Source organism: Saimiri boliviensis, chromosome 1 (genome assembly GCF_048565385.1).
Source record: "Saimiri boliviensis isolate mSaiBol1 chromosome 1, mSaiBol1.pri, whole genome shotgun sequence".
Taxonomy (NCBI): domain Eukaryota; kingdom Metazoa; phylum Chordata; class Mammalia; order Primates; family Cebidae; genus Saimiri; species Saimiri boliviensis.
In genome coordinates this window covers 68,143,562-68,165,689 of record NC_133449.1, presented here as the reverse complement: position 1 = coordinate 68,165,689, position 22,128 = coordinate 68,143,562, and the positions used below count along the sequence as shown (strand labels likewise).

The following is a 22,128-nucleotide window of genomic DNA, read 5'->3' as shown; positions in this document are numbered from 1 at the left end:
TCTAAAGTTTTTGTTGTTTTCCCTGAGGCAAGAGGCAACTTTGGGGATGTACTTTGTGGGGTAGGATGGAATTTGGGGACTTTACTTTTCCTTTCAAGAGCCCATAGAAGGTTTTGGGTGCCTTCTCAATGCAGGCATGAGAAAATATTAAGCAGATGGACAGTGAACTTTGGTATACTCACTCCTTATGAGAGAATGTTATGTGGAAAAGTGGAACAAAGCTGTTCGTATATGCTATGTTTACAATTGGTTTGCTGTATTTTGTGGACAAAAATGGGGGAAAAAATAAAAGCTGAGTTAGGATGATGGGTATACGGCTGAATTTTCCAGGCATTTCTATAATAGCACCAAACCCTGTGTTTTAATGCCACTGTGAACAAAGAAGACCGGAACCCTGGCAACTCTTTTCGACGTTTTCTGGTCGGCGGTAAAAGCTCGGTTTCCGGCCCTCCCGGAAGTTGCTGCAAGTCGTTTCCGGGGAGCGGGACTCCAGATGGGTCGCAGTCGCAGCCGCTCTCCACGGAGAGGTGAGTCTTGTGGCATTTCGGAGGACGTGGGGCTCTGTCGGAGACCGGTCCCTTTTGTTTTATTTTGTTTTGTTTTCAGTAGCCGGGCCGCAGAGAGGCATACCCTTTTACCCAGGAGGAGAGCGAGGGGTGGAGGAAGGAACGTAGACCTGGCCCTGCCACCTTCAGCTCGCCCTCTCCGGTTTGAACGCAATTTTTTGTCTTTTGTTTTCCCCTCCGAGTTAGTTTCAGTAACTCTTTGTCACCCTCATACAATAACTTTTATTACACTGTGGCCGGTGGGTTTAGAATTAGACCTCGGTTCCTTTGCTGACTTTCTGGGTGACGGTGGGCAAGTCACTCAACCTTTCTGAATCGAATTCCCATAATTAGTCATTAAGGGTAGTATTACCAACTTTTAAAAACTGATGTGGTAATTAATGTCACATCCCATAACATACAGTATGTAATTTTGTCTGGCTCTTAAATACTTAATAAATGTTAGATTCCTGCCCAGATCATTACAGGGAAATCGATATTAAGAATTTTGAGTCCTGGAAGCCTCACTTCATAATATTTTCTGGCTCCCAGCCCCATAAAGAACCCTGGACTTCCGTTAATAGATCTAACTTAGACCCTCGGTTCTGCCGCTGATTCGTTTTTATTTCTTTTAATGAAACAGTCTCGCTCTGTCGCCCAGGCTGGAGTGCGATGGCACGATCTCAGCTCTCTGAAACCTCCACTTTCTGGCTTCAAGCGATTCTCCTGCTTCAGCCTCCCGAGAAGCTGGAATTAACCCTCCCGCGCCACCACGCCTGGCTAATTTTTGAATTTTTAGTAGAGACAGGGTTTCACCACATTGGCCAGGCTGGTCTCGAACTCCTGACCTCAGCTGATCCACCCTTCTCGGCCTCCCAAAGTGCTGGGATTAGAGGCATGAGCCTCCGCGCCGGGCCCCTGATTAGTTTTTATCACTTTGAACTAATGAAGCCTCGATTTTCCAATAATCCAGTGTGTTCTAGTGCTGTAACTCTAGAACACACTGGATTTCCCTGGAAAAGAATATAAAATATTTTATTAATAACTTTGTATATTGTTTACATGTTGAAATCATAATAGTTTGGCTATACTGAGTTTAAAAACATTAAATTAATCCCACCTGTTTCTTTTGACCTTTTTAATGTGACTACTAGTAATGGTTTGCATAATGTTTCTACCGGACGTTGCAGCTCTAGCTATTTGAGGTAATTTTCAGTTCTGCAATTTGTCTGCGCTTGTATTAGAACGTAGGCGGTCCCGGTCCACATCCCGGGAGAGAGAACGCAGGCGCCGGGAAAGGTCCAGATCTCGGGAAAGAGATCGGAGAAGGAGCCGCTCGCGATCCCCGCACCGAAGACGCTCCCGGTAAGGAAAGAAAATAAGCCAAGAGCTTTATTTATCATAAGTCCCTAAGAAACTGGTCGCTACTCTTAACTTGGTTTTGATCGCTTATAAGGGGATTTATAGTTTCATGAAATGGAGGAAACGTAATTCCACCTTATTCTAAAGCTAACATTCACCTTGGTTAAATGGCGTTAATAGTATTCTACATCAGAGTTGTCTTGAGGAGTAAATAAGAAATAATGCATGCAAACACCCAGAGCATGGTGCTTGGCAAGAAGAAATAAGTGTTTTCTATTTTTGTTTCTTTTTAATTAACTTTTTGGCAATAATGATTTATTCAAGTATGTAATCAAGAATGGATGATCTTGGAAGAAGCTGGAAATGGGCTCAGAGTGTTTTGTTTTGCGAGAAGGTCTTGCTGTGTTGCTCAGGCTGGTTTTGAACTCTTGGACTCAAGCGATCCTCAGCTTTTCAAAGTGCTGGTATTACAAGTGTAAGCCACCAAGCCCCACCCAGCTCTGAGTCTTAATAAACATCAATTGCTGTTTAAGTTAGCTTTTTTTTGTGTGTTTGTGTGTGGTTGTTAGAAACTTTTAATTTACATTTTTCTGCCTTCCAGAAAGCTTTCTAGCCTTAGTGGTACTGAAAGCAACTGATGAGTAAGCAGTAAACTATATTTAAAATTTTTTTTGTTAACAGTCAAGGCCTTAGCAGAACTTTTTTCTTCACTTTGCTATAGGGAATGACTCTTGGTTCTGTGAAGCTTGGCTCATGTATATCTGTTCTGATTGATACGAAGCTGAAATGTATGTCTGTCTGTTTCTAACTATCTTTGCTAATATTAGATCTCCAAGACGACATAGATCCACATCTCCTTCCCCTTCTCGACTGAAAGAAAGAAGAGATGAGGAAAAGAAAGAAACAAAAGAAACAAAGAGCAAAGAACGGCAGATTACTGGTAATGTTACTAGATATATAACTATAGGAAAAGTACAGTGATGATAAAATTATAAAAGTTTAATCTTTGAACATTTAAATGTTAAGCCTTTTATAGTGTTCATTGCCTGTAATTTTGAGGTTTTGGTTTTCTTTTTTGAGATAAAGTTTCATTCTTGTCATCCCTACTAGGGAGCAATGGCGAGATCTTGGCTCACTACAACCTTCACTTCCCAGGTTCAAGCAATTCTTGTGCCTCAGCCTCCCAAGTAGCTGGGATTACAGGCACTCACCACCACGCCTGGCTAATTTTTGTACTTTTAGTAGTGACAGGTTCTCATGATGGTGGCCGGGCTGGTCTCCAACTCCTGGCCTCAGGTGACCTCAGGCCTGTCTCAGCCTCCCAAAGTGCTGGGATTATAGGCGTGAGCCACCATGCCCAGCCTGAGATTTTATTTTGATTGCACCCTAGCAAGTTGCTGGTTATCTGTGGTGCTCCTGATATATAGAAGGCAGTTAAAAACGTGAGACTATTCTATTTTGGAAGTATCTTCACAATTAGATAGTGTCATGCCTGATATTAAAGGTAGGCCTGGCTGGGCGAGGTGGCTCATGCCTGTAATGAAGGCTGAGGCAGGCAGATGATGAGGTCAGGAGTTTGAGACCAGCCTGGCAACATGGTGAAACCCCATCTCCACTAAAAATGCAAAAAGTAGCCAGGGCATGGTGGTGCGTACCTATAATCCCAGCTACTGGGGAGACTGAGGCAGGAGAATTACTTGAACACAGGAGGCGGAGGTTGCAGTGGGCGGAGATTATGCCACTGCACTCCTGGGTGACAAGAGCAAGACTCTGTCTCCAAAAAAAAAAAGGTAGTCCTTAATATGAAACCCAGATTTTTTTTTTTTAAAGGTAACCCTGTCTAAAGGCTTCAAGAAGACTTTTGTTTTTGTACCATAAGTTACATTGCATCCAAATTTAAGAGGAATTTTCATTAGACTCATCTTCAGCTAATTGTTTTGTGTGTGCTCTGCTAGTGAGGTGGGATGACAATGTTACTACCTCTCTTTTTGTTTATGTATATATATGAAACTATAAAGAAGTCATAAAATTATTTATTTTTGCAGAGGAAGACTTAGAGGGTAAAACAGAGGAAGAAATAGAAATGATGAAGTTAATGGGGTTTGCCTCCTTTGACTCCACAAAAGTAAGTAAAATGTGCAACCAATTACACATTCTCATTTGAATTAATCTGTTATGACTATCCTGTCTTTCCATGTTCTTTTCCATTTATACAAATTTATTTGGTTATTAGACAATAACTATCTGTGTGAAGGGCCTTGAGAATACAGAGGAGGAAACAATGAACTGCCATTGGAATTCAGGGAGGGGTTGCCAGGGACAATGTTTGAGTTAGATCTTAAAGGGCAAGTAGAAGTGATTAGACAAAGAAGAGGAGGAAGATTATTTCATGTAGAGAGGAGAGCTCATGAAAATGCCATATAGGTGTAAAGGAGCATAGTGTATTCTGGGAATTTCAAATTCAGCCGTGGATAAAGGGGTGCTGATGGGCTTGTGACTTAGGCTAGAAATAGCAGTAGTAGACAAATCACAGAGGGCGTTTGATCCCCTTAGCCATGCTAAGGAATTCAGAGTTGATACCTTAGGTGTTGAGGAGAGGAAGTAGTGATTTTTAAACTAGGGAATGATATGGTTATATGTGTGTTTTAGAACAATGACTCTGGGGGCAGCATGGAGGACAGATGGCAGGTGGGTTAGATTGGAGGCAGGGAGCAATGCTGATTTGTGCAAGTGAAAGATGATGAAGGCCTGAACTGAGTTGAGAACCATTCAGGGCCTGGAAGGAGTGAGAGAGAGTAGCTAGTGATGCCTCTTAGGTGTCAGGCTGGGAGCCTAAGTGATCAGTTAACCCAGAATAGAGTTTCTGGAAGGGAAACTACTGGGAAATGGAAGAACAAAATCCAGCTGCCAGATAGAGATGACATTGGGCAGCTGCATACACGTCTCACAGCTCAGAAGTGGGGTGGATAGGGGAGTGAATGCTGTCTAGCCTTCATAATAGCAGAGAGATGAGGGAAGAGGAAAAAGAGGAAGGGATTATGTAGAGGAGGGAGAGATGGGGGAAGAGAGAAATGGATATAGAGAGAGGGATGGAGAGAGGGAGGGTGTATGGAAAGAAAGACAATATATTTTTAAAAATCTTTTCTAGAATTTTAAGTCTTTCCATTTAGTTTTGCAAATAGAAATAGAGATGTTTGAGAAAAAATTGTCCAAAAAATCCACTTTTCCAAGTCTTGTATTCCATTGAATTGTTAATGGAGTGAGGTAATCACCGATGCTTAAGAGATTCTAACTAATGTGACTGTGTAGGGCTCACATGTTTTAAAATGACAGTGTATAACTTAGGAGTACTGAAGCATGACTGTTTCGGGTGAGAAATTAAGAACAAGCTCTTGTTCTTGAAATGGTTATGTGAACCCTGTTTTGGAATTTAATGAAGTTTATTTGTCAGCTTTTTTTTCCCTTGAATATCCTAAATCCTTATTTATTTTTCCAAATAGTATTTTATAAATGAAAGTTTATTAATATATATGTTGGATGAATAAAAATACATCAAAAGTAAAGCAACTACAGTTTTATTGTTTTTGAAGAATGGGGAGGGAACTTTTTCCCCAAAGAAAATGGAATTATTTTCTTCATTTTCTGGTTTTTCTGTTGCTTGATGTTAAGTTTGAAGTTCCTAAAGGTCAGATGTAAGGATGGTGCCACCCATCACTTAAATGTAGTCAGTGATGAATATGTTTGCTTATAAAGGAAAAATTAGGTGAGAAGTCATAAGTGCCAGGATAGTCACCTATTTTCCTATTTGGTTTTATTTTCATTTTTAAATTATTTTTTATTTTATTATATTTATTTTTTTAGATGAAGTCTCACTCTGTCGCCCAGGCTGGAGTGCAGCAGTGCAATCTCAGCTCACTGCTACCTCCACCTCCCAGGCTCAAATGATTCTCCTTCCCAGCCTCCCAAGTTGCTGGGATTAAAGGCACCTGCCACCAGGCCTGGCTAATTTTTGTATTTTCGGTAGAGATGGGGTTTCTCCATGTTGCCCATGCTGGTCTCGAACTCCTGGCCTCAAGTAATCCATCCACTTTGGCCTCCCAAATTGCTAGGATTACAGGTGTGAGCCACTGTGCCTGGCCTTACTTTTAGTTATTTTAGAGACAGGGTCTTGTTTTGTCACCCATGCTGGAGTATAGTGGTGTAATCATGGCTCACTGCAGCCTGACCTCCTAGGCTGAAGCAATCTCCCCACCTTAGCGTTCGGAGTAGCTGAAACTGTAGGCACATACTGCCACACCCAGATAATTTTTTAAATTTTTTGCATAGATAGGGTCTTCCTGTGCTGCCTAGGCTGGTCTTGAACTCATGGCCTCAAGAAATCCTCCTGCCTCAGTCTATTTTATTTTTTATTTTTGAAGAGACAGAGTCTTCTTATGTTGCTCAGGCTGGACTCAAACTTCTTGGCTCAATGAATCCTCTTGCCTCAGCGTTCAACGTAGCTGGGACTACAGCCTCATAGCAGTGTGCTTGGCTTTTTCCTTTCAGTCTGTTAGGTTGGTGCAAAAGTAATTGCGGTTTTTGCCATTGAAAATGATGGCTAAAACTGCATTTACTTCAATAACATTCTTCTAGGAAGTTTCAAAGTTTTGTTGTGTTTATTAATGGATAATTTTCTATGCCAGCATGTAAATAAATGAGGATAGGGCTAATAATATGCAACTCAGCAAATAGTTTCCAGAAATCAGTAAGCCTTTAGGAATCGAACTTTGTAAAAAGGTTAGTGTCATTGAGGCAGGAGAATCACCTGAACCCAGGAGGTGGAGGTTGTGGTGAGCCGAGACCGTGCCATTGCACTCCAGCCTGGGTAACAAGAGCAAAATGCTGTCTCAAAAAAAAAAAAGGTAGGTTAGTGTCATTTACTTTTTTGTCCACAAGGCCACTCTTTCTAAGTTATGCTTACTTCCTGTTACTGGGAGTTCAAAATCATATACTTTGAGTAATTTGTTCAGGACTCACTCTCTACACCCCCCCAAAAAAATACATGAAAATAGTAGAAAAGTAAAACCTAATAGATTTATTTTAGCTCCACTTCAAATATATGATTCTTCTGTGTATGCCTTCTGTGGGTCAGAATCGGTTTTTACCCTGATACCAATATCTAATTAAGTACACTACACAGATAGGCTACTCTTGCATAAGTAGTAATGGGAGAGGGAGGAGGGTTGGGGGTAACTTGTGTTATGACATTAGCTGATGATACTCATCTAAGTCATTTTCTGAATACCTGGGAGTGCAGTGGCCTAGGATATGAGAATGCAAAGGTGACTCTTAGAGATATCCCTCCATCAAGAAGCTTGCAGTCTCATAGGAAAGTAGCTTTGTGATGTACATCATGATTATACAGGGTGGAAAATAGAGAGTACTGTGAGGAAAGCAAAAAGTACTGTGAGGAAAAAAGTTAACATTTTTCAGGAGTTAGAGAAGAGCATACTTAGTGGCAACTGGAATGTCTGAGTTGGGCCTTGAACAATGGATAGCTGGATAGTTGGTTAGAGGCAGGGAAGGCAGTTCAGGCATGAGGAACAACGTGGGGGAAAGTAGATAATGTTGAGTTGACTTGGTTGGATCAGAAGACCTGAACAAGAATTAGTGAAATAGAAGACAGGTGCTACATTTAGAAAGGTCAAGACAGAGTGACACGTAACAGCCTAGCATTTGTGTCTGTTATTCTCTTCTGATTCTTATTTAAAGATCAAAATTGGGCTGGGCACAAGGTCTCATATGTGAGATTCCAGCACTTTGGGAGGCCAATGCAGAAGAGTTGCTTGAGGCCAGGAGTTGAAGACAACATAGTGAGATCACATCTCTACAGAAAAAAATTAAAAATTAGCCCAGTCTGGTGGCATCTACCTGTAATCACAGCTACTCAGGAGGCTGAGGCAGGAGGATCACTGGAGTTCAGGAGTTTGAAGCTGCAGTGAGTTATGATCACGCCACTGTACTCCAGCCTAGAAACAGCAAGACCCTGTTTCTAAAAACTAATAATTTTTTAAATGAGCACAAAATTGCAAGGCTCATATGAGAAATGAGATTTAGATGAATGGTTGCCATGATTTGAGAATATTATTAGCTAAGGTTGTAAGTTAAATTTTGTGTGAATGTGAATTTTTCTGAGATTATATCTATACCTTTTATCTGGTTTCAAAATAGTCTTTGACCAGAAAAGATTAGAATCTGCTACCTTACTTTCTCAGCATGGCTTGCACCTAGTACATACACTGTAAATGTTTGTTGGCTTGAATATTAATTGCTTATGTACAATTGTAAAAGTGTGAGCAGAGAGTTGTCCCACTTGGGAGTTCGTAGGATCTGGAAATTCTCCCTTATTGGACGACTACTCCTACTCCTACTCCTACTCCTACCATTCTTCCTCCTCCTACTACCACTCCTCCTCCTCTTCCTCCTCCTCCTCTCCCCTCCCCCTCCTCTCCTCCTCCTCCTCTTCTCCCCCCTTCTCCCCCTCCCCTTTTTGAGACTGGATCATGCTCAGTTGCCCAGGCTGGAGTGCAGTGATGTGATCATAGCTCATTATAGCCTCAAACTCCTGGGCTCAAGTGATCCTCCCACCTTAGCCTCCTCCAAGTAGCTGGGACTACAGGTACATGCCACTGCCACCACACCTGCTTTAGTGTAATCCTGATTTAATGTATCCTTCCTGGGGTTTTTTTGTTTATTGTTTTTCTTCAGGGTAAGAAGGTGGATGGCTCTGTAAATGCCTATGCCATAAATGTCTCTCAGAAGAGGAAGTACAGGTATGCATAGCCCCCATTATTATATTTGAACTGATAAATCAGTGTTGTACTTAGAACTTTATTATGGGATAATCATGTTTCTAGGAAATGTAGCAGTTTTCCATACTGTTTGTTTTAATGAAATATTACCGTCATTGCTAATATTCTGCTGTGTTAAAATTATTTTCCTATTTACATGTGAATTAATAACTGTTAGAGAGGGTAGTTTGCTTAAATATTTTAGGACTATAGATAACAGTTTCTTCAGAAAAGCATATTTTTTATTTTTCACCTGGGTGCAGGTGGGCTAAGGCCAAAAAGGGCTTTAGCCTTTTTTTTTTTTTTTTTTTTTTTTTTTTTTTTTAAAGACAATTTTCACTCTTGTTGCCCAGGAGAGTGATCTCAGCTCACTGCAACCTCTGCTTCCCGGGTTCAAGTGATTCTCCTGCCTCAGCCTCCTGAGTTGCTGGAATTATAGGTGCACACCACCACGCCCAGCTAATTTTGTATTTTTAGTAGAGACGGAGTTTCTCCATGTTGGTCAGGCTGGTCTTGAAGTCCTGACCTCACGTGATTGGCTCGCCTCAGCCTCCCAAAGTGCTGGGGTTACAGGCGAGAGCCACCGAGCCTGGCCCTGATTTCTTAATGAATGAAAAAGTCAAGATATTTTCAAACATTGCCTTTCTCCCTAATTTTATCACTGATAAAAGATTAACAGTCCAGTTAATTTAGATTATGAATCACGTGATTGAGAATGCTATAAGCTAAGGTATGAAAATCATCTTGGGCGGTCTTTTGTAAAATTACCTTTAAACAAGGTCTTATGGGGAGAATCATTACAGTGTGCAATTGAATTTGCTCAATGGGTGCTTATTTTGGAACTCTTCTCTCTATTTCTAAATTACATGTTTCATGTTATCTAAAATAAATAAAGATTTTCAATTGATTTTTTTTAAGTCTGTAGAATCTTCTCAAAAAATTTCAAAATTAGACTTCCATACTGCTGTTTGGAGTTTAAAGAAATCTGAAAGTCTTAAGCTTATTTGGAAAGTAAAATAATCTCTAAATATACATTAAATTATCTTGAATAGTATCTATCTTAGAATTTGCTATTTTAAAGATGGTTTATAGGTTCAATCTCTGAAGTATGTTACTTGTTTTACAAGAGGAGTATAGGATTTAAAAAAAATAAACAATGAATTTTCTCTTCTCGTCATAGGCAGTACATGAATCGGAAAGGTGGATTCAACAGACCTTTGGATTTCATTGCATGAGAACTGAAATGTTGAAGAATGATTTTTTTCCCCCTCATCTTAAAGAGTGGATTTTGTATTTTGTATTTAACTTGCATTCAAAAAACAGGATCTCAGTTCTTCCTTCTCGTAAAGTAAGAAAATCTTATTTATGATGTATGTAGTTCACTTACCTTGCCTCAACAAAAGAAGGTTAAATATTACATTTTTTTCTTTTAGGAAATATCATTTGTGGCAAACGTCAACCCCATTTTATTTGTCCTTATTCCTGTGGAAGCAGTATATGTTTTCTTCTTGAATGCTCATTAGGACTTCTTTAAAAACATGAAAGTAATTTGGAAGTAAGTTTATCCAATAAAGCAGTATTTCTACCCTTTTAAATGTGATAAATAGTTTTATTACTAAAGAATCTCCCTAGACATTTTTTTTTTACACATAAAGTATCTTGATTCTTAGTAGTTTAAAAATGGGAAGAATGAAAAAGCATAATAGATTTTTCTGTTTTCTGTGGTTCCCCCTCCCAAAAATACCATTTATTGTTCTCCCCCCAAGTACAAAAGCAATACATGAAAAAAAAGATCTGAGAGAAACCAAAAAGTAAAAGAAAAGTGAAAAATCACCCGTTATCTACTCCCAGAAATAAACAATTTTAACATTTCAGTATATGTCTTTCCAGGCTTCTTTGGGTGTATATTTCTCACCCCCACCTATGAGATCAGAATATGTATGCAGTTCTTTCTTTAACCCTGTTTTCTCCCATGTACTGTGGACATTTAAAAAATACTTTTAAAGATATTCTTTGGAAACTTAGCTTTTAGTAGCTACTTGGTTGTATCATAATTTATTAACCAATGTTTTACTGGTAAATATTGGCTTGCCTCCCATGACTTGCCGTTATAATTAAAACTGTGACTATATTTCCATTACATACATATTTTTGTATGTTTCATTATTTCCTCAGGCTCCGTACTTAGACGTGGCATTGCTGAGTGAGATTAAAAGGGCTGTGTATACGAGTTTTAAGACGTTTGGTATCTCTGGCTAGAAGGTAACAGCCAACTCTATCCAGTAAAGTATGAGCATTCCTGTTTCAGATACATGCACAAATATTAGGTGTAAAATTTGTTTTAAAGTTTCCTACCTGATGGGTAAAATACTGGTACTATTTGGTTTTTTTGTTTTATTTCTAGGGAGGATGAATATTTTTTAAATGTACTAGCCATATTTCTTTTGTTACATGCCAATTCTTAATCTGGATCTATTAATATTTGTCTTTTGGCAAGTTTTTCTTTTTTTCATTTGAAGAACACTTTTTATATTGAAGATAATAACCACCCATTCTGTTGCGGACCTTGCTGGTAGTTGAGGCTTTGTGGCTAGATTTTAACTTTTATTTTTCTAAGTACTACAAACGAAGAACACAGTTGAGATGATACAAAGGGTATCTAGTGATGCATTAATTGTATATCCTTTCAGATATATTCCACATATACATAATCATATATATATCTTTAAAGATAGAAGCAAACTCTACATACTGTTCTGCACCTAGTCTTTGTTCACATACATCTTAAACATCGTAGGATGCTTACCAGTACCTGTAAAATTATCTCTAGTTTTTTAATTTTTTTTTTTTTTTTTTTTTTGACACAGAGTCTCTATCACCCAGGCTGGAGGGCAGTGGGGCAGTCTCAGCTTACTGCAACCTCCCTCGCCAGGGCTCAAGCAATTCTCTTGCCTCAGCCTCCTGAGTAGCTGGAATTACAGGCCTACACCACCATGCCTGGCTAATTTTTGTATTTTTGGTACAGACGGGGTTTCACCATGTTGGCCAGGCTGGTCTCAACCTCCTGACCTCAGGTGATCCACTGCCTCAGCCTCCCAAAGTGCTGGGATTACAGGCATGAGCCAACCACACCTGGCCTTATTGCTAGCTATTTAAGGGCTGCTTTGTAGTCCATTATAGGGTGGACCATAATTTAATCCCCTGTTGATACATTCAAGTGATTTCTAAGTTATTTCTAATCTTTTGCTACTTTAAACAATTCTGTAATGGTTATCCTTGGATGTACGTGATTTTACAAATCTTTAGCTAGGTTTTAAAATCCTTATCATCTGAAGTTTGACCATCTATTGTAGTTCTTTAAAAGCTTTCCTGGCAAGTTAGTCCCTGTAAAGAAAATAATGATAATGACTGCATTGCATGCTACAGGGTGCAGAGCACCTTGATTCGCTTAATCCTAATGAGATAAGTAGAGCGGGTACTATTGTCTCCCATTTCCCAGATGAGAAAGCTAATGCTATTTAGCATAAAGGCAGAAACTCTTGATGTTTATACTGCCCACTGCCTTCAGTGTTTTAAATAATGAATTATGTTGTACAACTTTGAAGTACCCATTGCATAATTGTCACCACCGCAAGCATTTGGATTATTTTGCTTGGACTTTTTGCCAACTAAGCTAAATAGTTTTCCATGCCTCTACCCACCAAAACACTGTGTATCTGCAAATAATCCATGACAAGGACTGTTTCTGTTTTTGTGTATACCTAAGAAAAGCAGACCTAATTGTTATTTTAATAGTAAAACTGAATCTTCTAGGCTAAAATAACATACCCCAAACCAGATTATTACCTTATCATTTTATTGGTGTTGTGTTGCTAGAGATTTGACTTGAAATCCTTAAAGCAACATATACTGCAGATAAATAATCTGAGAGACTCTGGTAGGTCAACAGATCTACTGTCTGTGAGCAAACTAAAGAAATAGAAGAGGAAATCTTTGAAAATAAAGAAAAGATACCTTTGATCCCAAAAATCTTGGTTTGAAGGAACTTTTATTCTTCCAGAATTAGATGATCCTTCATCTAATTGGAAGAATAACCATCTAACTGGAAGAATAACCAAAGTGCAGCATCCTTGTATTCTTCCTTTAACAGGCTCACCCTCATAGGGGATGTAAATTGTGCCAAGTTTTCTAAGTGTCTAAATGTTAAGTGCTCCAGGGCTCAGTCCTTGGACTCTCCAATCTCTGCTTTGGTGAATTGTCCGTTTGTGTGGCTTCAAACACCTTCTGCCGTGGCTCTCAAATTTATACTTCCAGTCGGAACATTTTACTGAATTACAGTAATGTATATGCAACTAGATTATTAGGCACCTCAAATTTAAGATTAACTGAACTCTGCTCAGTCTTTTTTGAGGCTTTCCCATCACAGTAAATGGCCCTTTCATTCACTCCGTTGCTCAGACCATGGTCCTTGAGATCATCTTTGACTTTTTATTTTACGACTTACATCTGATTCATTAGCAAATTCTTTTGGCTTTAACCTCAGAGTACATTTTGAATTTGACCACTTTCACCACCTGTGCTAACCTAACCCATCTCTCTTGCCTGGACTACTGCAGTAGCCTCCTAACAAGTCTCTCTCCTTTCACTCTTGCTGCTCTTTATTCTCCACAAGTATCAGAAATAAACCTTTTAAAATGTTCATCAAGGCTGGGTGTAGTGGCTCATGCCTGTTAGCCCAGCTCTTTGTGAGGCTGAGGCCAGCGGATCACTCAAGGTCAGGAGTTTGAGACCAGTCTGGCCAATGTGGTGAAACCTGGTCTCTACTAAAGATTCAAAAATTAGTTTGGCGTGGTGGCATACACTTGTACTCCCAGCTACTCAAGAGGCTGGGCAGCAGAGCGAGATTTTTGTCTCTTAATTAATTAACTAAATGTGTATCTAATCATACTGCTCCTGGCTTTAGTGATTTTTTGTTAATCGTTTAGAATATAGTTCAGTCCTCAGTATGGTCTACAGGGCCTCCACATGACCTAGACCCTGGCTTTCTACAGCCTCACTCCCTTGCTTACTGCACTGAGCTACACTGGCTGTCCTCCTTGCTGTTCTTTCAAAACAGGCATGTATCTACTCCCAGAGTCTTCTTACTTGATCTTTCTTCCTTCTGGAATGTTCTCCCACCTCCCTGATTTGCACGAGTAGCTTCTTTACATTGTTCAGCTCTCTGCCCAAACTAAGGTCATTCCTGACCACCCTATCCAAAATAGCAAACTTTATTCCTTGTCTATCCCTGTTTACTCTTTAAAAAAAATTTTTTTAAGTTGAGATAAAGTTTATATACCATAAAATTTACCCTTCTAAAGTTTAAAATTCAGTGATTTTTAGTATATTCAGAGTTATGCATCCATCATTCCTAATTCCGGAATGTTTTCATAACTCCAGAAAGAAACTCCATATCCATTAATAATCACTCTTCAATCACCCCACCCCTAGAAACCACTAATATACTTCCTGTCTCTATAGATGTACCTATTCTGAACATTTCATATAAATGGAATCATATAATATGTAGCCTATTGTGTCTGGCTTCTTCCATTTAGCATAATGTTTTCAAAGTTCTTCTGTGTTGTAGCATCTGTCAGTACATCCATCATTCTTTGTTGTCTCCAGATATTCCATTCTATAGTTACACCGCATTTCTGTTTATAATTCATCAGTTGATGACCATTTGAGTTGTTTTCACTTCTTTACTATTAGAAATAATGGTGCCATGGCCGGGCGTGGTGGCTCACGCCTATAATCCTAGCACTTTGGGAGGCTGAGGTGGGTGGACCAATTGAGGTCAGGAGTTCAAGACCACCCTGGCCAACATGGTGAAACCCCGTCTCTAACTAAAAATAAAAAAATTAGCTGGATATGGTGGCATGTGCCTATAATCCCAGCTAGTTGGGAGGCTGAGGCAGGAGAATCGCTTGAACTCAGGAAGCATAGGTTGCAGTGAGCAGAGATCACGCCACTGTACTCCAGCCCGGGCGACAGAGTAAGACTCCATCTCAAAAAAAAAAAAAAAAAGTAATAGTGCCAGAACATTTGTATACAAGTTTTGTATGAACATGTTTTCAGTTCTCCTGGGACTATGCTTATGAGTGGAATTGCTAGGTCATATGGAAACTATGTTTAACTTAAAGCACTGTCAAACTGTCTTTCAAAGATGCTGCACTTTTACAGTCCTGTCCACAATATGTGAGAGTTCCGGTTTTTCCTTGTGGCTCTCCAAACCCGCCTTTACTTGTCTTCACCACATTTTTCACTGCCTGACATACTCTATATTCATTTATTATTGTCTGGTTCTTCCATTAGACAGTGAGCTCAGAGAAGTGGGGCATCTGTCTGCTTAGCTGCTGTAGCCCCAGTACCACGCAGTGGCTGGCACAGAGTACAATGCTCAATAAATGTCTTGAATTCATGAATATAATTCTGTAACCTTTTTTCACTAACTGAGTCCCTTGATTTTCATTTTACATCTGATTACCTTTAGTTACCCAGGTATTGTACCTTGTATTTAACTTGCATTCAAGAAACAATCTCAGTTCTTCCTTCTTGTAAAGAAAATCTTATTTATGATGTATGCAGTTCACTTACCTTGCCTCAACAGAAGAAAGGTTAAGTATTATGTTTTTTTTCTTTTAGGAAATATCACTTGTGGCAAGCGTCTTTCTTGTAAAAATCTTAAAACATTATTACCAAGCTAAACACCTTTTGAACAGTACTCAGAATATTGCCCTTCTTACTGCTAATCCTTTGCTTTGTATTTCTTGTCCATGCCTGTATGTATGCAGAGTAGGAAATTGGGAAAATATAGTTGGGGCCTTTAAAACGAAAATGCTGTAAGGATCATTGTGCAACTTACTTACTCAATGCTATGCCTTGGGGATCTTTTCTTGCCTGTATATGTAAATCTACCTTTTTAAAAACTGCAGTGGCCAGGCACAGTGGCTCATGCCTGTAACCCAGCACTTTGGGAGGCCAAGGCAGGTGAATCACCTGAGGTCAGGAGTTACAAAGAACAGCCTAGCCAACATGGTGAAACCCCGTCTCTATCAAAAAAAAAAAAAAAAAAAAAAAAATTGAAAATTTAGCTGGGTGTGGTGGTGAGTGCCTGTAATCCCAGCTACTTGGGAGGCTGAGGCAGGAGAATCGCTTGAACCCGAAAGGTAGATGTTGCATCGAGCCAAGATTGCACCATTGCACTCCAGCCTGTGCAACAAAAGAAAAACTCCGTCTCAAAAAAACAAAACAAAACAAAATAAACCCTGCTGTATAGTGTTTTGTGTAATGTACATATGACAGTTTAGCCATTGCCTTTTTTTTGTTTTTGTTTTTGTTTTTTTCTTTTTTAACCACTCTATTCTGTGGCTGGAGCGCAGTGGTATGATCATGGCTCACTGGAGCCTCAACTTCCTGGACTCAAAGAGTTCTCCTGCCTCAGCCTCCCAAGTAGCTGGGACTATAGGCCACACCACAACACTCAGCTAATTTATTTTTTGAGTAGAGATGAGGTCTCACTATGTTGCCCAGACTGATCTCAAACTCCTGAGCTCAAGCAGCCCTCCCATCTCAGCCTCCCAAAGTGCTGAGATTACAGGCATGAGCCACGGCCCCAGGCCATTGCCTCATTTTCTAAACCAGAGATTTGTAGAGTGACTTAATTTTTGCAAAGCAGCATTTTTAAAGCTTTTTAAAATTTAATATAATGTTAGGTATCATATTAGTATGTCTAAAGTAGCCACAAATAAAGAGATGATACTGTTGAGGCAGAAACTTGAAATACTGATTTATATACTTGAGGAACGACATTCCTCAAAACCTTAAAAGACAAAATTTATTTTAATATCATGGTAGTTAGGAGGTATCAAACTCAGTTATCAACGGGGGGTTTTAATTCCCATAGTGATAGAACCTTTTATGCACTTAAGGATTATAATAAGGCAACAGTTGTCTTCCATGCCACTCTTGAGGTGCTCTCTAAAGTGACATCTCTGGCAGAACTCCATAGTGTGTGATGAGCCTGCTGCTTGCTCAGCATTGGCATTTACCTCTTAATATACTGTCCTATTGGCTGGGCGTGGTGGCTCACACCTGTAATCCCAGCACTTTGGGAGGCCGAGGTGGGCGAATCACAAGGTCAGCAGATCAAGACCAGCCTGGCTAACATGGTGAAACCTCATCTCTAACTAAAAATAGAAAAAATTAGCCGGGTAGCCGGTTATGGTAGTCTCAGCTACTTGGAAGGCTGAGGCAGGAGAATCACTTGAACCTGGGAGGCCAGGGTTGCAGTGGGTGAGATTGCACCACTGCACTCCAGCCTGGGTGACAGAGTGAGAGTCCGTCTCAAAACATATATATATATTTTTTCCCTGTCCTTTAGCCATCTGGAGTATAAGCTCCCCAGAGGAGACTGGGCAGAGGTTTACTTGGCAGTAAAGATTATCTGACAAGTCTAATATTGTATGTCTTTGTAATTTCCCATTTTCAAGTATATATCTCAATTAGTTTATCTTGATATATGCTCAAATAGATAAACCATTGTCATCCATGTGTATGCTATTACATATAGCTTTTTATTTTAAGTCCTGGTCATAAAACTCAGGTTAAAATATTCTAGAATTACCTACTTCTATTTTTGGAGCTGTGCCTCTTAGTCAATGCTTATTTCATGCCTTTGAGGCACTAGGTATTGAGAGTCACCACTTCTTCATTGTTAGGATTTTCAGTTCTTTCTTCAAAATTTATACTTTCAGGTTTTCCTAATTAACTGGTCATCCCATACATTTGTGTAAAATAATTTCTAGGAACACTCCAAATCTCAAAACCTTTGTTTTAGACTTACTACTTCATTTCCAGTAGATGGCACCAAATACCCTTTGAAGTTCTTCATTATACTAATTCCTAGTTGGTGTTGCTGGCTAGTTGGTAATTTCATCCACTACCAAGGAACGAACGTGGTCCAGTCTTTAGTCTGATTCTCTAATTTTTACATAATGTAGTATTTTTGTTTGTAGTGTAAGCTAGCCTTGTTGACGTTTAAATTATTTGCTGTTTCTGGCTCAGAATTCAACCCTTCCCCCCCCCCTTTTAAGACAAAAATAAGTGTGAATATTGATCAGGGTGATTGTAGAGGGTCATGATATTGAAGTTGAACTTGGTTAAAATAAAGAGTTGAGAGTAAGAGAATAAAGAGATATGCTAAATATTCATAATAAAATCAAAGAGAAAATATATACAAAATCCAAAATGTTAGGATAATGAAATCAAAGTATTTTTAGTATTATCAGTTTGGGTACTTTAGTAGAATTGCACTTGTTTATGATTTTCATGTTTGTTTTACAAATAACATGCAAGTTAAAAATACTCTTTAAAAACTGTTAGATCCTTTTGTAGTGCGTAAACGTGGTAATTAGGTGTTCACATTATATATGCGGGATGTGCCTTCCAAACAGCTTGTGAAAAAAAAAAAAACCTTATATTTCTACCTTCATTTCCAACTTTGTATTGTGCTTGGAAAACCTTTACCTTTAGTATTCGTATTTCATTAGTATTTTTGTAAATAATCAGTTTTTAGATCCAATTAGCCATTGAAACCAGAGTATGCCTATATATCAGGCATCATTAATTACGTTTATTCTACTTTGAGTTGATTTAATTTTAGTGGGTTTGTGAACCATTAAAAAATATATGTTTAATATTTCCCACCATAATTACATTCAGTACTTGAGTTTTGAGTCGTGTTTTGTGACTGAGTCTGGAAATCTGTTTAAACTACCTTGTCTTGATGCAACTATCAACAGGAGGATTGGTAATTTGGGCTCCAGGTGAGATAGACCTAGGTTCAGTTTCATGTCTGCAGCTGAATGCATGACAAGGTAAATCATTTAGCCTCCCTGGGCCTGTTTCCTCACGTGCAAAATGTAACTAACACAACCGACCTCATGGGGTTATATTGAAGATAAGAGATAATGTAGGTACGTTACCTGCACATAGTAAGCTATTATATATTGGCGACAATAATAAACTTTTTTAAAAAGAAATATGTTCATGCTTTACTCATTTGTATTTTGGGGACTCAACCTACCAAGAGCTTTATTTCTACTTTTAAAATTGGAGATGTCTGTCAGTACATTGACATTGTATCTTGGTTTGCCAGATAGCTTACATCTCGAAAATTGATAGGTTTAGGGAACGATCTTTAAACTTCTTAGTTCTGTATACATAACATTCTATTAAGCATTTATATTGGTACCACCCCCATGCGGAAACACAGCATCTGCAGCCGTCTTAGAGTATTCTTTTGAATGCTTTCATCTAGAATTAAAAGGAAGGGGAAAACCGTAAAAGAGATTTAAGTCAAAGACTCTTATGGTTCAGTGCCATTCTGTAGGTTCAGGAAGTCTCTGAGCTTTAAAAACCCTCTCGCGTGAAAGTAATTAATTATTCCATCACTTCCCGGGGTGAGGCGGAAAAGGCGCCTGAGCTCAATGCTGTACAGCAGCCCGATTCCACCTCTTTTTGAGGGCAGAAAAAACGCCAGGCGGCGGGCATTTAACATCGGCCAGGCTTTTCTTCTCAAGCCCCGCAGCAGCCACGTGGCGCCCACCGGAGCTCCTGGCTCACAGACCACTAGCCTGGACCGCTCTTTGGGAGAATTCGCGGCTGGGCCCTTGCCACCCGGAGTTCCGCAAAGCCCGGAACCTCCAGGGCCGCGGCCACCAGACCCAGGGCTCTGGCCCCGAACACCAGCGGGGCAGAGCGCCCCGACGACACGAGATGCCTGCCTTCCATTCGAGGGATGCCTGGCAGGTCCCCGGAAGTTTTCCCCGGGGAGAGGTCTTGGCAACAGGTCCGAGGCGGGGCCGGGTGGAGCCGAGCTCCGCGGCGGCCGGTGAATCAGCGCCGCCCAGCGCCTGGCCGGCCCTGCCAGCCAATGCCAGACCTGGTCAGGAGCAGCCAGGTCGCTGACCACCAGCCACTTAAGGCTCGCCTGGCCTGGAGAAAGGTGACATCATCGTAGCTGGGAGGTTTCCGAAAGCTTCACCAATGGGAGATAGGCGAGGTGCTTGCCTTCTACAGCTCTTGACCAATACTAACAAAGCAAAGGGTTGTTGGTATAGAACCAATGGGAAACAAGGAAGGAGCCCGAGGCGGAGTTGCGAATCCTGTCACCAATTGGAAAGAGGGGGTGGAGCCCGGGCCTTGTCAAGTGTGGCCAACCAGCGAGAGGAGCGGACTTTGCGGGGTGGAGCCGTGAAGCCCTCTCCCAATCGCACAAGTGCAGGGGCGGGGCATTTTTGGGGGGACCCAATGAGGAACGCGGCCGAAGCTGGCCTGTCAAGAGAAGGGGCTGGGGGCGGGGGGATGGTGAGTCGGGGATAAACACTCCGCGGCGGTGGCGGCTGCTGCTCTGCTCTGGGTTCTGTCACAGTGTCGGCGGTGCTCAGCTCAGGGGCCCCCTCCCTCTCTTGTCGAGCGTGGTTGCCAGAGAGGCTCCCTCAGCCCTGCTCCGCGGGGTCCACAGCCGGGTCCACAGCGGTCCGGCGGCGGCAGCGAGCCCGTGGGCAGTGGAGGTTGGTCCCGTGGCTCCGGCCCCGGTGCAGAATGGCGGCGGCGGTTCGGATGAACATCCAGATGCTGCTGGAGGCGGCCGACTATCTGGAGCGGCGGGAGAGAGGTGCACGGGGACGGGGAGGGGTCCACCCGAACCGGGGCCGAGGGTCCTGGGGGACCGGCCTCAGGTCCGGGCGCCCAGCCGCTCCGGGGGTGGTTGGAGGCGCGGAGACCACGAGCGCTCCCAACCCCTCAGGCTCTCCCCACGCGCGGTCCGAGGGGAGGCCGCCGCTGCCCCAAAGCAATGAATGAGGTGGAGAAGGGGCTGCGGCCCGCCAGGGTCCCGAACGTCGCCTTTTCCCCAGCCCCTCACGAGTGGGTGGCCGGGGCCCCCTCCGTCAGCCTCCCTGGTTTACCTCACCCGGGCTGGTCCCGGCCGGCCCCCAGGTGGGCCCGGCGCCCCAGTCTCCGGGGCAGAGGAGCAGCGCCTCCCAGTCACCGGCTCACGGTGCTTGTCCCGCACCTTCGCCTGAGGCTGGTTCCACTTAACCCGCACCAACCTGCTGGACGTTGCCAGTGGGAAACCCAGGCTGCGTGAGCTTAGCCACTACTGTGTCTCTCAACAATGAGCAGCTGGAATCCTCCTTACACCTGCTCCGAACTGAGGGTATTCACGCAGTGTTGTTTTTTTTTTTTTTAAATCATTGTTCTCAGAATTCCACCTTACTCCATTTAATTATTTCCACAATATTCTTTTAAAGATAAATAAAGGGAAAAGGAAATACTGTAGAGGAGAGTATTAAATATTCTGGGCCCATTCATTAACTGGATCCTCCGGTTTTCTAGAAGCTGAACATGGTTATGCCTCCATGTTACCATACAATAACAAGGACAGAGATGCCTTAAAACGGAGGAACAAATCCAAGAAGAATAACAGCAGTAGCAGGTAATTTGGTAAATGTTTCTCTCTCTCTTTTAGATTGTATTATAGGTGACACAAATTGCTGAATGTAAGTTGCCTGTTGTGATTATAACCCTATAAAATTACATTGTGGCAGTCATGATTCAGTAATGTACACATGGACTTAAGCCATTGCAGGAAGCTGTTTCTGTTTGAGTTGAGGAAACTGAAAAGAAAAATAGAAATGTTTTACATTTCTTTATGAACTTTATTCAAAATTTAATTTCACTTTTCTTCCCTTTTGGAACAAAACACTGTGGAAGCTTTAAGTGAGATTAGCAATGGTGACAATATTTTGCCTTTAGAAGTTGCAGATTCAGGGCAAGTTTTCTGCAAGTCGAAATGCAGGACATTATCCATTTCTTTTACTTTTCATAGTGATGATTTTATAAACATATTAAAGTACCTGACTTGACACAAGTGCTAGGATCTCATATTTGACATTTAAATTAAATACAGTGGTTTGTTTGATACTCTAATTTGTTACCTCTATTTGTAATGGCAAAGAGGAATGATTGAGGTTAAACCTACCTCTTTAGTGATAGAGGAATACATAATACCAAAATATTAATATGCTACGACCTTTTCATGTTAGCCTTATATATTGTCTTATACTGTAGTTCTTAAAAGCTGTAAAGCTCACTGGATATTTGGTTAATGGTCAGTTAAATCACATATTAATATCATAGTTTCTGGTACATATAAATAGTCAGTCAACGTTACTGCCCCTTTCCCTCCTTCTTTGCCCTTAAAATATTGTTGGCTAGGAAATTTGTTTTATTAGATTTCTTCAACTATACCTTTCCTGCCAGTAAATTAAAAGTATTGATCT

At 40.9% G+C, this 22,128-nt stretch overlaps 2 protein-coding genes across 4 annotated transcripts in view; both read left to right on the top strand.

Annotated features, from left to right (window-relative positions):
• Positions 1–456: 456 nt before the first annotated feature.
• SNRNP27 (small nuclear ribonucleoprotein U4/U6.U5 subunit 27) lies at positions 457–18,822 on the top strand. 3 transcript variants are annotated; one of them, XR_012517567.1, is made up of 7 exons: positions 457–527; positions 1,790–1,910; positions 2,735–2,847; positions 3,953–4,032; positions 8,655–8,719; positions 9,918–10,292; positions 10,913–18,822. XR_012517567.1 is itself a non-coding variant. In XM_003922659.3 (6 exons), the coding sequence occupies exons 1-6, from the start codon at positions 494–496 to the stop codon at positions 9,970–9,972; spliced, it is 468 nt and encodes a 155-aa protein (XP_003922708.1). In that variant the 5' UTR covers positions 457–493; the 3' UTR covers positions 9,973–10,877. The 3 variants fall into 3 exon arrangements, 1 of the variants encoding a protein (XP_003922708.1); XR_744143.2 differs by lacking the exon at positions 10,913–18,822 and having other exon boundaries at positions 9,918–10,085; positions 10,171–10,877; XM_003922659.3 differs by lacking the exon at positions 10,913–18,822 and having other exon boundaries at positions 9,918–10,877.
• Positions 18,823–20,144: 1,322 nt separating this feature from the next.
• The window catches only part of MXD1 (MAX dimerization protein 1), a 28,862-nt gene continuing 26,878 nt past the window's right edge, over positions 20,145–22,128 (top strand). Inside the window, exons 1-2 of the mRNA XM_003922657.4 lie at positions 20,145–20,459; positions 21,182–21,281. Coding sequence (XP_003922706.1) covers positions 20,387–20,459; positions 21,182–21,281 — 173 coding nt within the window. The 5' untranslated portion in view covers positions 20,145–20,386. The remainder of the gene's footprint in view (positions 20,460–21,181; positions 21,282–22,128) is intronic.

Coding starts and splice junctions, on each gene's coding strand:
- SNRNP27 (XM_003922659.3), top strand. CDS start 494: ATGGGTCGCAGTCGCAGCCGCTCTCCACGGAGAG. Junction 528..1,789: donor CAGCCGCTCTCCACGGAGAG/GTGAGTCTTGTG, acceptor CGCTTGTATTAG/AACGTAGGCGGTCCCGGTCC. Junction 2,848..3,952: donor CAAAGAACGGCAGATTACTG/GTAATGTTACTA, acceptor TTATTTTTGCAG/AGGAAGACTTAGAGGGTAAA.